This window comes from Lissotriton vulgaris, chromosome 5, assembly GCF_964263255.1.
Source record: "Lissotriton vulgaris chromosome 5, aLisVul1.2, whole genome shotgun sequence".
Classification (NCBI taxonomy): Eukaryota; Metazoa; Chordata; class Amphibia; order Caudata; family Salamandridae; genus Lissotriton; species Lissotriton vulgaris.
In genome coordinates, this window is record NC_141693.1 from 795,682,943 (window position 1) to 795,704,095 (window position 21,153).

General features: G+C 40.8%; 1 protein-coding gene across 1 annotated transcript in view; it reads left to right on the forward strand.

Annotated features, from left to right (window-relative positions):
• The window catches only part of NPFFR1 (neuropeptide FF receptor 1), a 1,604,207-nt gene that overhangs the window by 875,845 nt on the left and 707,209 nt on the right, over positions 1-21,153 (forward strand). The window contains exon 2 of the mRNA XM_086920211.1: positions 7,320-7,625. Coding sequence (XP_086776337.1) covers positions 7,320-7,625 — 306 coding nt within the window. The remainder of the gene's footprint in view (positions 1-7,319; positions 7,626-21,153) is intronic.

Below are 21,153 nucleotides of genomic sequence, written 5' to 3' on the forward strand. Positions count from 1 at the left end.
AGTATGTTCTCTCGCTTTCTGTGCCATAGTCTGCGCGGACTTTTTAAAAGCCTCCTTCTCTTCCCTCAACTTACGTTTCCTGGCTTCTTTCTGCCACACTCCTAAAGAATCAAACATGCTTTGACGGCTACGCCTAGCAAACAATTTGTCCTGCAAGTAATCCAATTTTGCTTCTTCAAAAGAACCTGTCAAGGGCCATTGTAAATCCACATTGTCGGCGGTGTACTGGTGCCATAAAGTGCCAAACAAAATCGGGGGCAATCCGTGCTTGATATACATATCAAAGCTTGGAGTGCCCTCAGGGGGTGCAGGTTGGCTCTCGGCCAGCCTAGTATCTGAGGGGCGACAGCAGCATCCAAAACATCGTAACTTACTGAAACACGGCATCTCTGCCTTGGTGTGAAAGAAACACTTCTCCACAAACTTCGTTACCTTGAATCACTAGCTCGAGCTCATTCGCACACACACATAACTGTACGTTGGGAAAACACACACATATACAATACCTCCAAACACGTGTTACCAAATGGGACAAGGCCCGTCGACCAAGTCCTGGGGAACCTGGACCCTACCGCAGACCGAACAATACGCTAATTGTTCTGAGGATGGGGAACAAATCCGCTCCCCGTGCGGCACTACGGATCACTGCGCACTTTACCACAGGGGACCCAGGACTCACTTCCACTGAACCGCCACTTAAGGAGTCCAGGGTAAGTACCAGAGTCCACCCGCAATGAGCCACGCCTTCATCACAGTACCACCCGGTCGGATCACTACAAACAATATATCAAGATATTCCCCCAACCTCGTCAAGTCTGTCAGAGCGCCTACTCACACTCTGAGTTCCCCGGAGCACACTAGCCCCAGAAGCACACCGGCTCCTCAAACCACTGGAGACACCCTAGTCTCCCGGAACACTCCAGTTCCTGAAACAATCACAGGTGGACCACTCACCTTCCGTAGGCGGCACCGACCTCTACCGTTCTCCACCTCCGGCTGCCAGGACAAACACGGTCAGCTTCGAGTTCCGCCTTCTGGACCCCGGCGTAAGATCCGAACCGGGACCTCTCCCGATCAGCAGGGTGGGGCAGCGCTGCGAGAACCAAGCTCGGCATCAGATGGGTACCCGGGCCCACCGTGCCGACCAGCGGGTCCCCGGTCTTCTGCTACCCACTTACGGGTGAGAAAGATCCTTATCGCGGGGTCCCTGTTCGGGCGCCATCTGATAAGCGTGGCTCAAATCCACCCGAGTGACTTACCGCACTCACCTATAGGTATTCTGTAGAAAGTCAGCCGGACAGTGGAGAAGAATAAACAACAGTCTTTATTAGGCCAAATACACTCATATGAGAGGGCCCTGTCCGACCTCACTCCTAGGAGTGCGAACGAGAGGACTGACTCTCTGCATCACAGCAATACATTATAATGCAACACAGTTCATTAGGGTACGCCCCTTCTGGAAAATTACTGAAACCCAGACCAGTGAACAATGCCATCATGCAGCAGGCATCTGCACCTGCAGAGGATACTTCGCTATCTTTACTCAATGCCATAGAGCTAGGCTTCAGCGTCTCTGGGGCATGAGAACATTACTGATAAAGAGACTTGTTAGTTTCGGCCACAGTAAGCTGAGAAACGAAAACTGCTGTCTTAGTGAAATTCTCTATTCCTGCGGGAGGGGTAGATGAGCGAGTGAGGCTCGCGGGCACAGAGGGATACACAAAATGGTGGCACACAAGCTAAGCTAAGGAACTAATATCGTCACGCATATATATGGATAATAAGATAGCAGACGAGAATAATTCAACATAAGTATGTATACGCACTCCATTAGTTAGCCATATGATGCTAACTTACATATGTCAAAGGAGATGGTTGGGGCATCGAAAAAGTGAATTCTATCAATATCGAATCAGTGTGTTACGAACTGTGACAGAAATGTACAACTCTGGGAAGGGTGGGTGGAGAATAGGGGTGTGTGTACTGATAATGACATGACTGTGATGTTGAGTTATGTTAAAATGCAAATAAAAATATTTAAAAAAATATATATATTTCAGGCATGCAGGCTTATGAGAGGCTAGGTATTCTTTATTTGTCTCTGAGTGCACCTGATTAAAACTGGGCATGGTTGCTTTCTTAAGAGATTAATTCCTCACTATCCCGATTTATAATTTTTGTGTGTGGGACTACAACCAGGAGATAAGAGCTACTTGAACACGAGAGGAAGAGAACTCACATTACAAATTACTCATCCCCCCCAGTCAGTGGCTGTAAAATAACAGTGACTCAATAGGAGATATATTTTCCCGGTAGAACGAATGACATAACTACCACATATGCACAAAACTGGCCCACATGAGGTAGATCAGTAAACATATATCTAGGAGAAATCAATTCTGATTACAATGAGGGATGATAAATTCTAAGAGCACCCTGCATATTTCCTTTTTTTCCACCCCAGAATTACAAAAAAGTATTCCCCCTCTCTGTGGTGTGACTGTGGTTCCATTGAACAAAACCACAACTTCTATACACTGTTCCAATACAACTGGATACACATCACTAAGAGTGGTGAGTGTCATTTTTCTTAATGCACATATGAAGGAATTTGTATGCATGATTTGTGTGAATGAAAGGGGTAGATTTCCTTCCTAATACATGGGTAGTTTAATAAATAGGATCTTAGGTAATATATAACCACCAAAAGAGATTGTACACAACCAGGAGATTGTAGAGGGGATGAGCAAAAAGAGAAGGTACAGTGCGAGTCTCTAATATTGGTGTAATGAAGGTGAACAGAGAATTTTAGATTGGAGGGTGGGACATTGAATTAGAAGATATAGAAATTTAAATACAATTTTGTATGTTTTCCCTCTCCATAGATTATGCACAGTGTTTGTACTCTGAGGAGGGAGAAAAAATCCCTTATCCTTTTATCCTGAGGAAGGTGGGTTTATAATTGTTATTTACCACAGAAGCGCGTCAATGCTGATCACTCCTGAATCCAACCACAAGGAATCACTGGAATGAATGGAATTTCACATTCACCAGGATATGAACTTGATGTAAATTGTTGGATCAGTCAATGCAACAGCTTTTCTTGAACAGTGCAAATAGGGTTCCCCGCTAAGATTTTCTCTTTTTTGTAAAAAAAAGTATGAATGTTTTTATATTGTACACACTGTTTTTAAATTGCATATTGCATGCAATATATGGATTTTATACAAATTGTTTTAATCTTTCTGTCACAAGATATGAATCGTGATCTAAAGTGTCTTTAAAAAAAAAACTTCTGATGTTATATCTCAGATTTGGTGGCATACTAGTTTGTGGGATGGGCTGCTTTCTACTTTATCGTTCAGCCCATACACTGTTAATATTTAGTGTGAGTGAGCCCAAGAGTGAATGTGGTTGATATTCGGTTCACAATGGGAATTTCTATTTTCTCTACTGAATAATCTATCTTAGACAGAACCAGGGCAACCATTACCAATTTTTGCATGTCTAATGGAATACATGGAAATACCTTTTAAAGTATCTTCAGTAGATAAACACATGAAGATGTAATATGATTGATCTGTTTGGAGAAACAGAGTTCGCCATCAAACATGACCCTGAACTGTAGATGGAAGCAGACCTGAATTAACTGGCCACCAAGAACCATTCCAAAAAGAGATGTCACTTCCGAAGAGTATCAACTCTGTTTTCTCTGTGTTTAACTTAAGACAGTTTTACTGCATTCAGATTTCAATGTGTGCCATACAGTTGTAAAATTCTTTGGCCACAACGTCGATATCAGATGTAATTGATATGACTATCTGCGCTCCCAAACCTGAACCAAAGATAAGTAAAAGTGAGCAGTGAAATCTGAGCAAATAATGCTGTGGTTCATGTTCAATTACTACTCCCTGTTAAAGAAAAGTTTTTTCACAGAATGGTGTCCCTACGTCTTTCTAAAATTCAAATTGTAACACTTTTAACTGAAACATGCACAGTAGTTGAACAAAGACAAATGTGCAATGGTGGTCATATTCCGTTGTAGAATCTGCCAGCTCTATTTGATCAAGTCAATGGTATCAATATGTTTGTCGTTTCCTAATAGTTTCTCAGCATGTCCACTTTTGGAAAGGGAAGGGATTACAAGTCAAAAATTTGATTCACTTTCCTAAATTCCACACAAAAGCTAAGGTTACCTTCTGGTTTAAGTGTAATAAGTATCAGGGAGAATCAGTTGCATTCAGAGTTTTGAAGGTGGCTCATCAAGCTTCTATTATTTAATATGGGTGAAAACAGACCTTTGACGCAGAATTCCATTACAGTGTTGTTCTAGTTTATTGTACTGCCAAAACCACTTCCTTAATATCCTTGAACAACATTCTAGTGAGTTTGTTCTTTATCTATGACGGTTTGATTGTGACAGTTTCTGTCTTTCTTTTCTCCTTCTTCCCACATTGTGTGTGTTTACCCTCTGTAAATGTCTGGCGAGGAAAATTAAGTGCTGGTCCCCAAAAATGCATGCTGTTGGGTCCCACCAGCAACCACCAACTCAAATTAAGCACTGCCTTGAACTGAAACTAGTCCTCTCACTCATATTCTTCAGACGAAAAAACATATGTTATTAAACTGAAAATGCACCAGCAAATCCTGCCTGGGTTAAACCCTTGCTTCTATTTTTCTCAAAGTGCCCTATTCTAGTTTATGTGCAATTATGTAAACATCTTCTACCTCCACTCATCTATCTAGGGTCTGCTTGGGCATCTCTACCCACAATGTACCAGAATATAATCACTATGTACAGCAATACCTGCTCTCATGCATAACAAAATAATAATTGTGCTCTCATCCAAAAAATAGGCAACACGCTCTGTCCTAAGTAAAAAATAGCAGTTTTCACTTGTTTGGTCTCGAGTAGATCAGTTGAGGTGGAGGCACATGGTTTTCCAATAAGGTGCATGCAGCCATTGCGTAAGGTGCCCCAAGATAGTTAAACCTAGAAAGTGGACTGTGAAAGAGAACACTTTCTCTTGACAGTTGTATGCCATGAAAACGTTACACTGATTTAACTCTGAGAGTGAAGGAGGCTTTAAACCCCTAACAGCTGCTCAGTCATATAAGGAAGGGTTTCTGTCTTTAGGAGACAAATATTAATTATATAAAATGGTGAGTGCCTTTACTATCCTAAGATTTCTGACCTATCAAAGAGGGTATACTCTTGTGTTATAGGATTATCAATGGTTTACCATTAATAATGGTAAACCAAATTTCCCTAAACCATTACTTGTGTTCATGTTCTTAGAATGCAAATCCGCAATTTTTTTTGCCTGAACCACCACTGAGCCAGTATTACAAAGCACACAAATAATGCTCTGATGTCATGTCAAGCAGTTACAAAAGAAAAGACTGAAGAAGGTGTATGAAATATTACCTAGGTGGAGGTTCACTTGACAATACTTAACATCCGGGCATCTGAACCAAAATACATGACTGTAAAATTCAAACTAAGTGTAGTACAATGCAGACTTAATGGGAACTCGACAGAAGGACTAGTACAGTCTCAGATAATTCATGGGGCGGGAAAGTGCATCAAACCCAGGTAGCATAGTATGGACCTTACTATACACAAGGGGAACTCAGAGTTTAAGGATATATGAAAACAACTACTTTGGCAATTGTCAAAAAAGTAGCAATGCTCGATAGTGGAGCTTGAGGTCACATTGAAAGGTAGTTTTATTATTGGAAAAGCTGGCATTGATAACTACTTCCAATAGTGCCTTACTCATTAGAATAATATACAATTTAAAGAACCTAGGGAATTGATCTAAACAATAATGCTGGAATTTTTCATGTGTGATGTAATTTGTTGCATTTTCCAAGATTGTTCTTTTACTGAACACTTTCATAAGAACAGAATATTAATCTACACCGATTAAGGAAGAAAGTTACAGATTTATTTTTCCACTCGTCTATGACGTGAATTTAAAAACCATCTAAAACAACATTATGCAGTTCTTTAGTTGGACTGTCTACATAAGCAAGCAATTAAAACCTTCTTATTAATGTATTGTTTAAGATGTGAGTCTATTGCTGTAATCTGATTTTATTATAGCATAAATTTAGAACTTGGGCATATGTTAACCTTTCAAAAGACCTACAGGGAAAAGATCAATTACAAATGGCGCACTGGCGAACCATCTTTTGAATGCTTCAATTGTGTGTTGTGAAAAACAAGAGGTCCTCACGAAGCCCCTTCATTTGCTCTCTTGGGTAGAGACAAAAGGGACATGACACTAGAAATTAATTGGTTGAGTCGCTATAAAAATCTTTCACAAAATTATTCACACAGGAGAGACACCCCCCCATCTCAGGGCCCTTACTAAGTCTTACTGGTCTCAGTATTCCGATGATGCATTGTGTTTTTCCGTCATCAGTCTGTGTAACAAATAAGGAAGAATGGAACACTAATTACTGTATAGACAGGCCAAAGCACACTGGTTTTTCAGTGTCCAGTCAGTGTTTAACATATGAAATGATAATACTATGTTTTCTGACTTTTTTCTCTTTGTTTTTCTCTAACTCTCTTCACATATGAACACTTTCTCCTTGCACCCATTTCTAGAGCAACCGCATATTGATATAAATGGGAATATCCTATTGATTCTGCTTTTCCATAAAAAGAATTTCCATAAAAAGATTTTGTCTATAAAATACAGCTAACTGTGTCTTTTTCTCTGGTGTCATTTTATGAATGTTTTGTTCTCTTCTGTGTGAATAATTTTGTGGAATATTTTGATAGTGACTCAGCCAAAAAATTTCTAGAGTCCCGTCCCCTTTTGTCTCTTTCGACGAGAGCAACTGAAGGGGCTACGTCAGGACCTCTTGTTTTTCATGATAAACTGTACCCATGGTCCTTTTTCGTATTTTGGGTTATCCCATTAGTTCATAATGGTCAATTGTGTGCTGAGCAATTGTGACATTTAGTTGTTTTATAGTAAAGCTAAACTTAAGAATTATATGAGATTCTGTGTTTGCTATCTTGCACTAAATATCATAACCTAGAGTTCTTTGATTTTTTATTTCCTGATGTTTTTGTTGTAGTATGTTATTGAATTTCTTTGCTTTACAATAAAGTAGATTGATTATTTTCCATGGGTTTTTGTAAAATTGGAAGAAAATTAAATATAAAATTAAAACAATAAAAAAAACCTGCATTGTTAAAGTAGTTTGTTAATAAAAACAATATCAGCTTGTAATACATACTGCATTAGTATTGACAAGGATACTCAGAGCAAATATGTACTTTCTCTTTCATTCTCCAGGTTCTGCAAAATCTTTCTACAATCTCAGCTTTCCTGGTACCAAGAATATGAGCCATGGTGTATTCAAGAACTTTACCTATTCCTTCTACTATCAGCATGCCACACCTGTGGCAGCCATGTTTATCCTGGCATACATCTTCATCTTTCTCATGTGCATGATTGGGAACATGCTGGTGTGCTTCATCGTGCTAAAGAACAGACAGATGAGAACAGTCACCAACATGTTTATCCTCAACTTAGCCGTCAGCGACCTACTGGTGGGCATCTTCTGCATGCCAACCACACTAGTGGACAACCTCATTACAGGTGAGGAAAAGATGGTTGGAAACTAAGAGATAATGTTCCCATTTATGGTTTATTTTAATGTTTTATTTGAATGAGAACACATGCAATTTTTGTATAAAATATTCAATATTAGGAGATAGGCATTTGGAAGTTTGCAATTTCACTCATCACATGCAAATTTCCATTTGTGTTTTGAGATGCAAATATAGATTTTATCCTCAGTGGCCTGTTATACTAGGTTAACACAAGCATCTGTAATTCTTGAAATTAAAATGATTAGCCTCTATGATATATCAGTTAATTTCCTGATCTGTCCTCCTATGGTTGATGAATTCTAGAATGTCACGAGGCTGTTAAATAACATACTATTACTAAAATCACTTATTTTACATTTGTTAAATTGTTACACATATTCTGAAGATGCAGTAATACATTTCTCGCAACTGTTAAACATGTTGAGATACTTTAACAATATTCCACTACTCCCTCATTATCTTATTACTTCCATTGGGCTTTCTCTTTAGAAAAGTATGTGATTTTCAAAAAGTAAAAGATCTGTAAAGTAGGAGTGGATGAAGTTTTAAACTTTGTCCCTGAAGTTAGGGTTATTTGGGAAACTATTCGAAGTTAGGTACATTTGGAAAACTATTCTCTTTGATCATTTTTAAAAGTTACACAAATAAATACATTTTTAACCAGAGAATATTTTACCTTTGCAAAACGGTGTTCAGGAAAATTTACTTAGAAGTGTTTTAAAACAGTCCTTCCATTTTTTTTTTCTGACCTTTCCTAGCACAAAACAGTTTAATGATGGTTTCTACTACTATATAAAGTTTTGTGAAACTTTATCAGATACCTGATGCTCTCAAAGATTGTTAAATTGTTTTTAGAAGCTCAAAGTTGAAGAGGAAAATATTTGCAATTTCTCACAACCCCAATATACACAGCAGCTGAGCAGTTTTGTCAGGGAGAGCGCCTACTTGTTGAGTTGAACTTGCAAGTCATTCAATGCTATTTATACAGCACCTAAAATAAAAGAATGGCACAAAAGCAATTTGAAATAATTAGCCATAAGTATATCGGTGGACTAAAACAACAGAATCCTGAACGCTTTTCTGCAAAGTATGAGTTGGGGTCATGGTTCTCAATATGTTAGGAAGAATTCTTTATTCTACTACGGCAATGGCTGGAAAAGCCATTGTGACTTCCACTCAGAAGTAGTCATACATTGATTCAGTGCTCTTGTTCTTCCGAAAGCTGATATCTGTTACTGGGTGATCTACTTGTGATCTGCATGTAACATATGCACGTTGTACATCTATTGCACTTTCATTTGAAACTCTTCAAATGGCATTTTCAAAGGAATGTCAGAGCAGTACCAAGAGAAATCCTGCAAATTAGGTGAACACTCATAAACCAAGTATTACTTACCAGTAATCTTCATTAGTTTGAATCACTGTCTTCCTTGTCACCGTCCTTACAGACTCAGGTGAGATTGGGCCTTACCCGAGAGATAGGTATTTACTAGCCTTCTAACCTGTACTTACATTGAATATTAAATCAGTATTTCTTTAATTTCCTTTATTATTCTCAATAAGTAACCTCCACCTACCCTCCAAACATCCTGCATATGTGGTATACTAGACTTTTAATACCCTTTTGGGAAGGTGAGATTATAGAACTATGATGAGGCAGACTCAAAGTAATTACCATTACCCGTAAGTAGCATTACCTTCTCATATTGTCACATCCCTTATTCATGAGGATATACAAAGCCAACTTCTTGGTAAAATTTCAGTGGGTAACATACACAGATATCTAAATGCAAAGCCCCACTTTATTCACATACAGATATCTTTGTTCATACAGACTTCTCATTCACTGTGGGCAACACAGCTTCTGAAAACTGACCATCTTTGTTAGAAGAAACACCATAAATTACAGGAAAGAATATATGCAGCCCAGGTGGCTGATCAAAATATTTTTAACATAGAGATGCCATCTGCATTTACCAGAGTAAGCAAGACCTCCAGTTGATCTACTTCCAATCACTATGGCAATAGGAGACCTTTTATCCTTGGAAGTCATCAAGATTGCCGCAGATTGACACAGCCGCTAACTTCAGCAGTGGATGGTTTGTGAGCTTTATCATTTGTTACAACGTGACTAACAAAGATCTAGTAGATGGAAAACATTTCAGATGAACAAGGTATATTAGCACTGCTCTTGTAACATCAAGCAAACCGTGGCACATCATTTATTGCAAACACTGGCCAATAATATCTTGCTCCAAATTAAATGTGAAATAAACCTTTAGCCTGGACAGGAGGCCGGACCTAAGTGTTTATCTGGTAGGATCATAAGGTGAGATTCATCTATTAACCAGGCTTCGAACACCCCCAGTGTTTAGCTTTAATGGCTAATGAAATTGCCACCTTAGCTGACAAATATGGGAATAGAGCTGACTTCAAAAGATCAAATGGAGCATTTTGTACACCCCAAAGCAATAAAGGGACAGCCCAGGCGGGAATTGTGGAATAAACTACTGGCCTCCTTTGATCAAAAGAACTTCTGTGGCCACTATTCTCAATACATTTTCTATTTTAGACACTCATTCTCTGGTAGACTTTATAGCTACCCATTGGACTTTAAGAGACTTTTCTCAGGATCAGAAGAGATTACTTTTAGATGTTTCAATGAACACCATTTTATGGAAAAATTTCCATTGCCTTCTGTGTGAAAATAATGTGTCTTGTTTTCTATGTTTTGAAATGCATTCTGCTACATCCTTTGGACAAGCCACCTGTTGTAAATCCACCCTTCTTGATTCCAAGTCACTAAGCATAATTTAATTAGAGTTGTTGTGGGAATATCTGGCCAACACACAGAGCTGTTAATATTGGATGATGCACTGGTGAACTCACAGATACTTTGACCAACAAAAGAAACCATTGCCTCCAAGGTCAGAATTGGTCTATCAAAGCACATGGCTCTTCTGCTGCTGTACCTTCCTGAGCACTTTATGGAGGAGGGGAATGGGACACATGCATATGTCAACTTCTATAGCCACTGACAATAGGGTATCCATAAACTGCAAGTCACTTTGCAATTAATCAGAGCATACAACCCTGAAAGGATGTCATCCACCTTGAATTGAATTGAATTGAATTGAATTGAATTGAATCATGAACTTATAAAGCGGATACTGTCACTCCAAAAGGATCATTCTGGCTTTATCCAGGCTTATCCATGTTGGGCATAACCACTATCATCTGGACTGCACGCAAATGGATTTAATTAGGAAGAATTCTTTGAGTATAATTGGACAAAATGGTGTGCATTTCGTCACTCGTGTATTTATTAGCTATCCAGTTAAGGTCATAAAGGAGAGAGAGAGGTGGAACCTATATAAGAGTGTAAGAGGCTTCTTCTGATATGCCAAAGATCCAAGTCTTTAATGCCTTCCTGAACTGTCTATCTGTTTCAAGGCATCTCAGTTTGAGTGGCATAAGGTTCCAAGCTTTGGTTCCTAACACTGTTGCTGTTTTCCCTCCTCGGGTCTTATATCTATAGCAGGGTTTTTTTTAGAAGGTGCGCTGAGGAAGATCTGAGAGTCCTAGTTATAGTGTAAGGGATAAATCTTGGTGATAGGTAGGTTGGTCCCATTTAGCGTGCTGCTCTGAAAGTGATTAGAAGGATTTTAAATAAAATTATTTTATATAAGGGGAGCTTATATAAGAGAGATTTCAGAGCATCCGATGCGGAGGCCCTGCGAGGAAGTTTTAGGACTAGCCGGGCTGCCGCATGCTAGACCACTTGTAGTCTCTTCGGTGTCGATTTATTGATCCCAGTGAAAAGGCTGTTACAATAGTCTAGGCGTGATAGGATCAACGCCACCGCCACTGTTTTCCTAGCTGTTATGGGGATCAAATCAAATAATTTTTTTAGAGTTTTGAATAACTCAAAACAGGTCCCTGCCACTTTTAGTGCATGTGGTTTGAAAGAGAGGGAAGCATAGAATATTAGTCCCAGATTGTTTGCTACTTCGACAGTGGAGGGTGGAGCTGTGACCTCCTCCGGCCTCCAGGTTCTGGGTTGAAGGGGATTGTCTTTCCCTATCAAGAGGATTTCTGTCTTGTCCGTATGACACCATAGATGGTTATCTTTCATCCACTGGATGACTGCTGAGAAGCAGACCTTGAAGTAAGCCTCTGCTGACGTACAAGCTTTGTCTAGGGATAGGTTCAGCTGAGTGTCATCAGCGTACGATGTTACTTCAATCCCAAATGACAAAATGAGAGAGATAAGAGGGGACATATAGATGTTGAATAGTAGCTGGCTGAGGGAAGAGCTCTGTGGTACTCCAGCTATAATTGTTTGTTCTGGAGAAAGGAAGGTGCCCAATGATACTGCTTGCCTGCGATTACTCAGGAAAGATGTAATCCAGGCCAAGACGATATTTGAAATTACACTAGATTTTATTTGAGTCAAAAGTATCTCATGGGAAATGGTGTCAAACACAGCAGACAAATCGAGCAGAATTAATTATTACTGCTTTTCTGCCTCCAATGAATTTTAGTGTATCTGATATTTCCAATAGGGCGCACCTTGGATCCAAACAGGTCAAAGCAGGGCAATTCCATTTCCAAAACAATCTCAGAAAATACTTCCTGTTATTGGTGCAACCCTGCTAAGAATAGGACTCTCCTGCTTAGGTGATTTGATTTCATATGCCCACTAGTTACTTTACTATTAAATATATTAGATTACCTTCTGCCCACACACCTATCTTCCTTGCTATGTTTTATAAAGCCTTACAGATTGTGCCTCTTTGGCGATTCCCATATGTACAAGTCACTTGTCTGCCCATGTGGATTAGCTTTGCTTAACCAACCAAAAGAGGAGCAAACACTATGAGTTATCTCTACACTGCTGTTAATTGTTTTCAATTGGATGAGTGTGCAATCTCTCTCAGAGATCTCTGATACTGCATTACCGAGCTCTCCAATCTTGCCCCCTTTCCTATAGTCTGACATCTACAATTACTGCTTTTGGGAGAGGAACATCTGAAGATATACCTTGATCGAGATTTGAGTCCATTTACCAGAACAGTTATTTCTTCATCTTAGGTACCTTCTATCTGGAGTTCATATTTGTTGGATTCCAGTGAGCCAGCACATGATATAGCACAGGCTACAGATTCAGAGAAGCACATGAAACAACCCCATTGTTGCTGACATATAGCACTGCCAGTCTTATGTTGTTGTTGTAGGAAAGCATTCATTCTGTCTACGGGAGAAAGAACTCTGTTTATATTAGTCCTGAACCTAGCTCCAATGAATAATCTGTCCTGAGCTGGCATTGAATTACATTTTTCTTTGCTTAGAAGAAAACGAAAGTTTTGTAGTCTGGCACGCATTTTAGTATATTTCTGTGTGTTAAAGAAAAACGATGTAGACATTAGTTTATCATTTAAATATGCGAATAACAAAATTCCTTGCAGTTGTAAAAAAGTTACAGTTGAAGCTAAACTGTTTGTAGAGGTTCTGGGTAATAAGGACAGATTGAATTGAGAGAGAACTGGAAATCTCCTCTCCTACAGCAAAACATATAAATCTTTGAGATCACGGATGAATTGACACATAGGGGTAAGCAAAAAGTAAGTCTCAATTCCTAATAAAATTCCTGATTAGACAAGTGTGATTTATTCCAGTAGAGACACCATATAGAATCATCTTGTTTCGAGAAAATGTGTTTAAATATTTTAAAGACAGTACTGGTGTTACAAACCCTGATGGTTTTGGTACCACAAACAGAATGAAATGTATAGCTTGACCTCTCTAGTGAAAGGAACTTTTACATTAGCACCTTATTTTATTAGCAAGGTAAATAATGTTTTGAGGGCCAAACAGTTCTATCCTGTCCTAAGGCATGTGTGTGATCTGTACCTGAGGTTCCACAGGAGGAGAATTGAATTCTATCTCCTACCACAACTCGTAAGACCCACTGATCCTGATTCCAGTCTTCCAGTGATTTTAGAATGTCAGTCATATTTCTTCACAGACCCCTGATTCATGGTTTTGGATTCTGGAGCATAAAAGAGGTTGCTGGTATCCAAGTTTTTTACCACATGTGCTGTCCCCCAACTGCAGGACCGTCATATACAGGGCCTTGTTACCTCTGCATCTTGTCTGCATTGTGACAACTGATTTTGTCTCTGTTATGTCTCAAAACATAATGTTCTGTTAATCAAGGAGAGAGAGAGGTACTAGAGTGGCTACTTTGTTTCCCCTGGGATATAGTGGTTAATCAAAGAGAACTAGCTATGTCTGTGTGCTATGTGTCTACATGGGAAACCATTTGGTTTAGTATGAAAGCCCTCACCCACCAACCTAGTTGGTGGCATGCTTTATCATCGGGCCCCACCTGAGGCACCGAGTGTGCCTCAGGTGTGCTGCGATGCCAGATTACTGCGGAGCGGGTTTTTTGAAAGTTGACTGTGCTGTGCAGGTGTGTTGCGTGAGATTTTAAAATTCTGTCCTTGGGGTCCCCAACGGTTACTTTATTGGTGGAACCCAGGCAGAGGTTAAACACAAAGGCTTGGGACGTGTAGGGGTTGACTTATGGTCTCCCACGTCCAGTGTGGTCGACTAGTTTCAGCCAGGCCTTTTTATTAAACTGGCTTTCTTCAGGACCTATGTGTGGGGGTGTTACAGGGATCTATGTGATTATCAGTGCCCTGTATGTGAAGCAAGCGCTAAGGTGCTGATATATGTAAGAGGTATTTCCTTTCAGGTTGTACCTGTAAAGGGAAAAAGGAAAAACAAGAGACACATAAAGTTAAAAAACTCAAAGTTTTTAACCACGCACATGGGTGGGTTAGTGCCTGGTGCCTAGACGTGTGAGCAAAAAAGGCAGGGGTGTAGTCGCTTGTGACGGAACATGGCAACTGCCAGTTTGGTATATGCGCTACCGGTGCTAGTACCTAGATGTGTAAAATCAATGTGCAAATTATCTACAAGTAGGATGCTTACTCCTGTCTACAGAGGACAAAGCTTCCTGGACTTCCGCTGGAGGGTCGAGACTTATCAGCACTCTGGAAGTGGAGAAAAAAGAGAAGAAAGGTAATGTCTAAAAAGGAGGGGAGGTCACACGCTGCTAGCGGTAAAGTGCTGCACGCTCAGTTATGGCCAAAAGGCAGCATGACTGGCGGCTATACCGCAAGCAGGCACCGGCCTCCTTACTTACTTGGCTGTGTCTCCAGGTCCAATGGAACACCTGTGAACAGGTCGCATCATCATCATCATCATAAACTTTATTGCGGCTATTACAGCCATAAAAGAACATTTAAATTCACAGTACATTAAAATACAATACATAGCAGGAATAAAAAATACAGTTTTGTTGTACAAACTGGTACATACAAGTGCAGGGATAATTGCGCCACAGTAATAAGGGAAGCAGGTTGTCAAATTAAAACCTATGTTAACACCTTAGCAGCTATGGAATGTCCAGCTCCAGTGCTGAACGTTCCATTGCGCAAGTGCAGTTGGAACATCCAACGGCCGACGGCAGCACTCCCGAGGTAGTGGTGCAGTCGGCCGTTGGAATAGGCGCAGCACTTAAGGTGTTAAAAATATAATTTAAAAAAAAAAACATAAAAACATTACTAAAAGATAGTAAATCTTTTAAACGTCCATTGTCAGTAAGGCTACCAACTGGGGAGCCCTCTGTCTCTCACACAGAGGCAACACCCAGAATATTACTTCCAGAATAATTATGCTAAAATAAAAAAAGCCACAAATATCTAGATGCCGTTCTTTAACAAATATCTTCGTTTTAGCCACATAGCAAGGAGGAATTTCGAAATTACAACAACATAAACTGGGTTTGTGTCAGATTTTTTGATCCTAAAAAATTTGCAGTGGTTCCTAATACCCAGGTTTCTGCACAGTTGAATAATCCATTTAGACCTGGACTGATTATATGCCGGGCGGAAGAGCCATGCGTGAATCGCTGTTTCCTCCTCCACCAGGCATTCAGGACAAAGGCAATTGGTAGCGCCCGCCCACTTGTTAGTTACTGTAAAAAGCGGGAGCGTCCCATATCTAAATTGCAGAAACAACTTCCTTGCTAAGGGGGGCTGTATTGAATCTTGCACCTGCTCAAATCTAGAAACCCATACGTTAAACTCTTGGTTTTGACTGCCTGAATTAGACTAGTCAATTTTGATCTTTCACTGCTTTAGCTAAATATTTTTTATAGATAGCTACACATGATTCTTCGGGAGTAATCCATAACTCCTCCATGCCCATAGCATGAAAAGAGTCCCTAACAAAAGACATCCAGGGTATACTGCCCACAGCCCCCAGTAATAGCATTACCGTTTTTAATTCCTCCCTGTAGTGTCTCAGCTCAGGTGTGCTCCACAGCCGTTGCCAGTAAAGCAACGGTTGTGCGAGATTAAGTCCACCATTGGGAGGATGTCCAAGTCCATCTGTAGTGGTACTAGGGGTCTGTTTGTTGGCAAGGCCAGGATTTGTCTAATGAACTTAGTTTCAGTAAGTGTCAGCGCATTAGATGTGCTATGCCCCCAAAGTTCGGCCCCGTATAAAGAAGCCGACCTGGCTTGTACTTTATAAATTTCTAACAGAGGACTTATAGCCTTCGAAACACAGCTCTTCTGAACTTTCAATATTTCCCCTATTGCCTGGACTAACTTCAAATTGGCCTTGTGAATTTGGGGGGCCCATCCCATCTTATCATTTAACGATAGGCCCAAATAGTCAAAAATATGAACCTGCTCAAGCGGCCTATCATCCATCAATGGGTATGGGCAGTTAGTAGAGTTGGCATTGGAGACCATATATTTTGTTTTATTGATATTAACTACAAGGTTCCTCTTTTACAAAACTGGCTGAATTCCTTCAACGCTCGCTGCATCCCCATTGGTGACTTCGAGAAGAGCAAGGTGTCATTCGCAAACATTAGTGCGGGAAATTTGCGTGATGATATTCTTGGGGGATCGAAATCCTTTGCGGCAAGCAAATCTTCAATTAGACCATTTAGGAAGAGGGAAAAATGGGTCGGTGCTTACACGCAACCTTGCCTTACCCCCTTTCCAACATGGAAGGGTGCTTTTAATTGGCCATGCTTGCCGTATCTTACTCTGGCATATGTGCCCTCGTGGAGGCGTTTAAGTTGGAAACAAAGATATGGCGGAACCACCAAGTGCAGCAAGATACTCCACAGCTGATCACGGTCCACCATATCGAACGTAGATTTCAAATCCACGAAGGTAAGATACAAGCTCCCACCTTCCAAAACCACATGCTTCCAGTAAATAAGCTGGAGCCTAAATAATTGGTCTACAGTTGAAATTTTGGCTCTGCAACCTGCTTGCAACGGAGTTAATACCTCACGGTATTCAATCCAATCCTGTAGCCTACCTAATAATACCCTCCCATAAATGTTCTGAGTAACATCAATAAGACTGATTGGTCTATAATTCGCAGGCTCATTCGGGGACCCTTTTCTGTAAATAGGAACAATCTCCGCACCTGCCCACATGGACGGCGATGGGAGGCCATGAAGAATTGCGTTGAAGAGTGATAATATATATGGAGCCCACACTGTCTGCTCATTTTTAAACAAGTCCCCAGGGTTTCTATCCTATCCCGGTGCTTTGTTGGGTTGTAGCTTTGCTAAAGCAGATAATACCTCGCCCAAAATACACGGGGGTGTATCCCGTGAGGGTTCAGAGTTAAAGTCACACAGCAGAGCCTTACTAATACTTAAATCAATGGGCGAGCTTGAATAAAGTTCCTTAAAATGTAGATGCCAGGCTTCCTCATCAATATTTGGATCAATAGTGGTCCTACCCTCAATTTTTCCCGTGTGGACCAGATTCCAAAAACTTCTACTATCTTTTTGATCTAAGGTGTTCTTAATAGCCTGCCATCTGTCTGCTTCCCAGTCAGATTTAGCTTTTGTAATTATTTTCTTAAATACGGCCCTAGCTTCCCGGATAGAGTCACTGTCACCCCCCTTAAGTGAGAGCAACAGGGCTTTTTTTGCTTCACTGCAATTCCTGTTATACCAGGATGTTTTGTCACTGCCGGGTTTATGAATATTAAGTCCGCTATTAACGAAAAAAAATGCCAAAATCCGGACCGTTTCCTGATGAATTTTTCCTAGATCACTATTAAAAAAAGTCAATATATTATCTGTTAAAAGACTCACTTTCTCTAGCAGCGGTATAATGCTCGTGTACAAATCTGCCATGGTTTCCGGTGATTGATTTATTTTAGCCCAGCAAATTCGTCTCCCTCCTTCAACACAACCAAGTTATTTTGCTGCGCATTATCACAAACTTGACCTGTTCCTCCCATCTGGAAGTCAAGCACCATGACCAAAGGGTTCTGATCACTTTCACAGCGTACATCGACGCTGAAGTCGGCCGCATTATGCCAAATCTCTACACTAAGCAAGAGGTAATCAATTGTTGACACTAGGCCAAGTCTATCAAAAGTGGGGCGACCCGGATTATCACCCGGAAACCGTCCATTACAGGCCCTTAGGGAGAAAGTCAGGGTTAAAGAAGTTAGCTGAAGGATTAAAGGTGCCCACCCCATAGATAAGTAAATATTAGAAGCCGGAATTGACCATGTAGCATCCTCATCACTAGTTAAAGGTTGGGTCGCATCATCCGAAGGAACTGAGTGCTTGGAGAAGGAGGCCTTAAATACCCTCTCCTGATCACAGGTGTAGCTTGTTGAGGATGGGCGTGGTCTGAGTGAGTAGTGTGCACCCAGTGCTACTCTCAGTGGGCGTGTCTCTCTGTAGCCAGCATTTGTGGGATAGACAGAGAAGAAAGATGCATGCTCTTGTGCTCTAGACGATTGTCGTGGCAGTAGCCTCCGCAATGGTTACATAATAAAGAATTTTATGCAATAAAGGATTTGTATGAAATAAAGGAATTTGCTGCCTTGTGTGTTACTAAAGAATAAGGGATAAAGAAATAAAATTTAAATAAAGAAAAAATAAAAAGTGTATGACTGGACAGAGGTGCTGACTCAAACCCCTAGTTAGTGCAGTGTGGTGAGCGGTGCAGCGCTCGTGTGAGATATGCTCTGGTATTCAGCAAAGGGGCAAATCACTGGGTACTGGTAGTGTTTAGGCCTCGCATGGAATAGAGGCATGTATGTTTGACACAGTCCTTGCTGGGTTGATAGAGGTGACTGGAGGGGGCAAGGGATGATTTCTTTGAGCTATTACGAGGCAAGATGATTATTTCTTTAGGCTGTTCCAAGGAATATTGTCCCTGGCCCTGGATGTGGGTTGACAGTCTATAGATCACTGAGAGTAGCACTGGGAGCACGCTACTCACACAGACCACGCCTGTCCTCAACGAGCTACACCTGTGATCAAGAGAGGGTATTTAAAGCCTCCTTCTCCAAGCACTCAGTTCCTTCGGACGATGCGACCCAACCTTTAGCTAGTGATGAGGATGCTACATGGTCAATTCCGGCTTCTAATATTTACCCAACTAGGGGGTGGACACCTTTAGTTCTTCAGCTAACTTCTTTAACCCTAACTTTCTCCCTAAGCGCCTGTAATGGACGGTTTCCGGGTGATAGTCCGGGGTGCCCCACTTTTGATAGACTCAGCCGAGTGTCAACAATTGATTACCTCTTGCTTCGGACGATGCGACCGGTTCACAGGTGTTCCATTGGGCCTGGAGACATAGCCAAGTAAGTAAGGAGGCCGGTCCCCGCTCGCGGTACAGCCGCCAGTCATGCTGCCTTTTGGCCATAACTGAGCGTGTAGCACTTTACCGCTAGCAGTGTGCGACCTCCCCTCCTTTTTAGACATTAACTTTCTTCTCCTTTTTCTCCAATTCCAGAGTGCTAATAAGTCTCAACCCTCCGGACGGAAGTCCAGGGAGCTTTGTCCTCTGTAGACAGGAGTAAGCATCCTACTTGTAGATAAATTGCACATTGATTTTACGCATCTAGGTACTAGCACATGTAGCACATATACCAAACCGGCAATTGCCACGATCCGTCACAAGCGCCTACACCCCACCTTATTCGCTCACACATCTAGGCACCAGGCGCTAACCCACCCATGTGCTTGGTTGACAATTTTGCATTTTTTATCTTTATGTATCTCTTGTTTGTCCTTTTTCCCTGTACAGGTACAAACTGAGAGGAAATACCTCTTACATATATCAGCACCTTAGCGCGTGCTTCACATATAGGGCACTGATAATCACATAGATCCCTGTAACACCCCCACACATAGGCCCTGAAGAAAGCCAGTTTAATAAAAAGCCCTGGCTGAAACTAGTCGACCACACTGGACGTGGGAGACCATAAGTCAACCCCTACATGTCCCAAGCCTTTGTGTTTAACCTCTGCCTGGGGCTCACCAATAAAGTAACCGTTAGGGACCCCAAGGACAGAATTTAAAATCTCACGCAACACACCTGCACAGCACAGTCAACTTTCAAAAAACCCCCTCCATAGTAATCTGGCGTTGCAGCACACCTGAGGCGCACTCGGTGCCTGGGGTGGGGCCCGATGATGAAGCATGGGTGAGGGCTTTCATACTAAACCAAATGGTTTCCCATGTAGACACATAGCACACAGTCATAGCTAGTTCTCAAAACATAATGTACCATTAATGATGTTCCTCTAAAAGGCTCTGAGAGTTTTCTTTATTGTGACCACTTTTTCAACAATTCATGCAATTAATTTTGGTCTGGAAAAGGGTGGGTCTGAAATAAGAGACTTCGGTGCCTTTTCAATCTTCCTGAGTAGCAATCAGACATGTCAGGTTTCTGAAGTAACTGCTCCATGGGATTTGGAGGCAGCAGAAAGACAATCAAACAGGGTATCCGAAAGAAATCAGATGATCAGCGCCCTCACTCGCAGCAACTCAGTGCACTCTTCACCTTGGTGTATTTCTTCATAAAGAGCCCGGAAAACTTTTAGGAGGGCTTGGGATGCATAAATTGCTATTTGAAATGCAAAATTAAGGCTGCATATTCTTCAATTACAAACGTAATTTGGTGATTTTAACTTGCTGTCTTTTGTACTTTTATGATGATATATTATAATTGAAATAAAGTACTGAATTGAATTGAAGGCTGAATATGCTTTCTTTAATGCAATTTGCATTTTTTTGCAGCTGGATCGCTTGGTAAATAACGCATCTTCAGTAGCTAAATTGGACATACCTTCCAACCATTAATTCCTTTTAACAGACTGAGCAGAATGTGTCTGAAACTCTTTCAAGATATATCTTAAAAAATGATGGGAATACATTTCGTAAAGATAAACAGTGTGTATTACCTGGAACAATGGATCCCAAATATTCATCTTAATTCTAAGGTTCAGGAATGTCAAACTCTAAATCTTCTCTGATATGTTGCAGTACTTAAAACAAGCACTGGCATAGCCAATAGGTCTTGCCTTTGGGACTTTATAAGTGTTTAGCTGGAGCTATTGGTTTTTGTTATGTTTGCAGTTTTTTGTAATATACT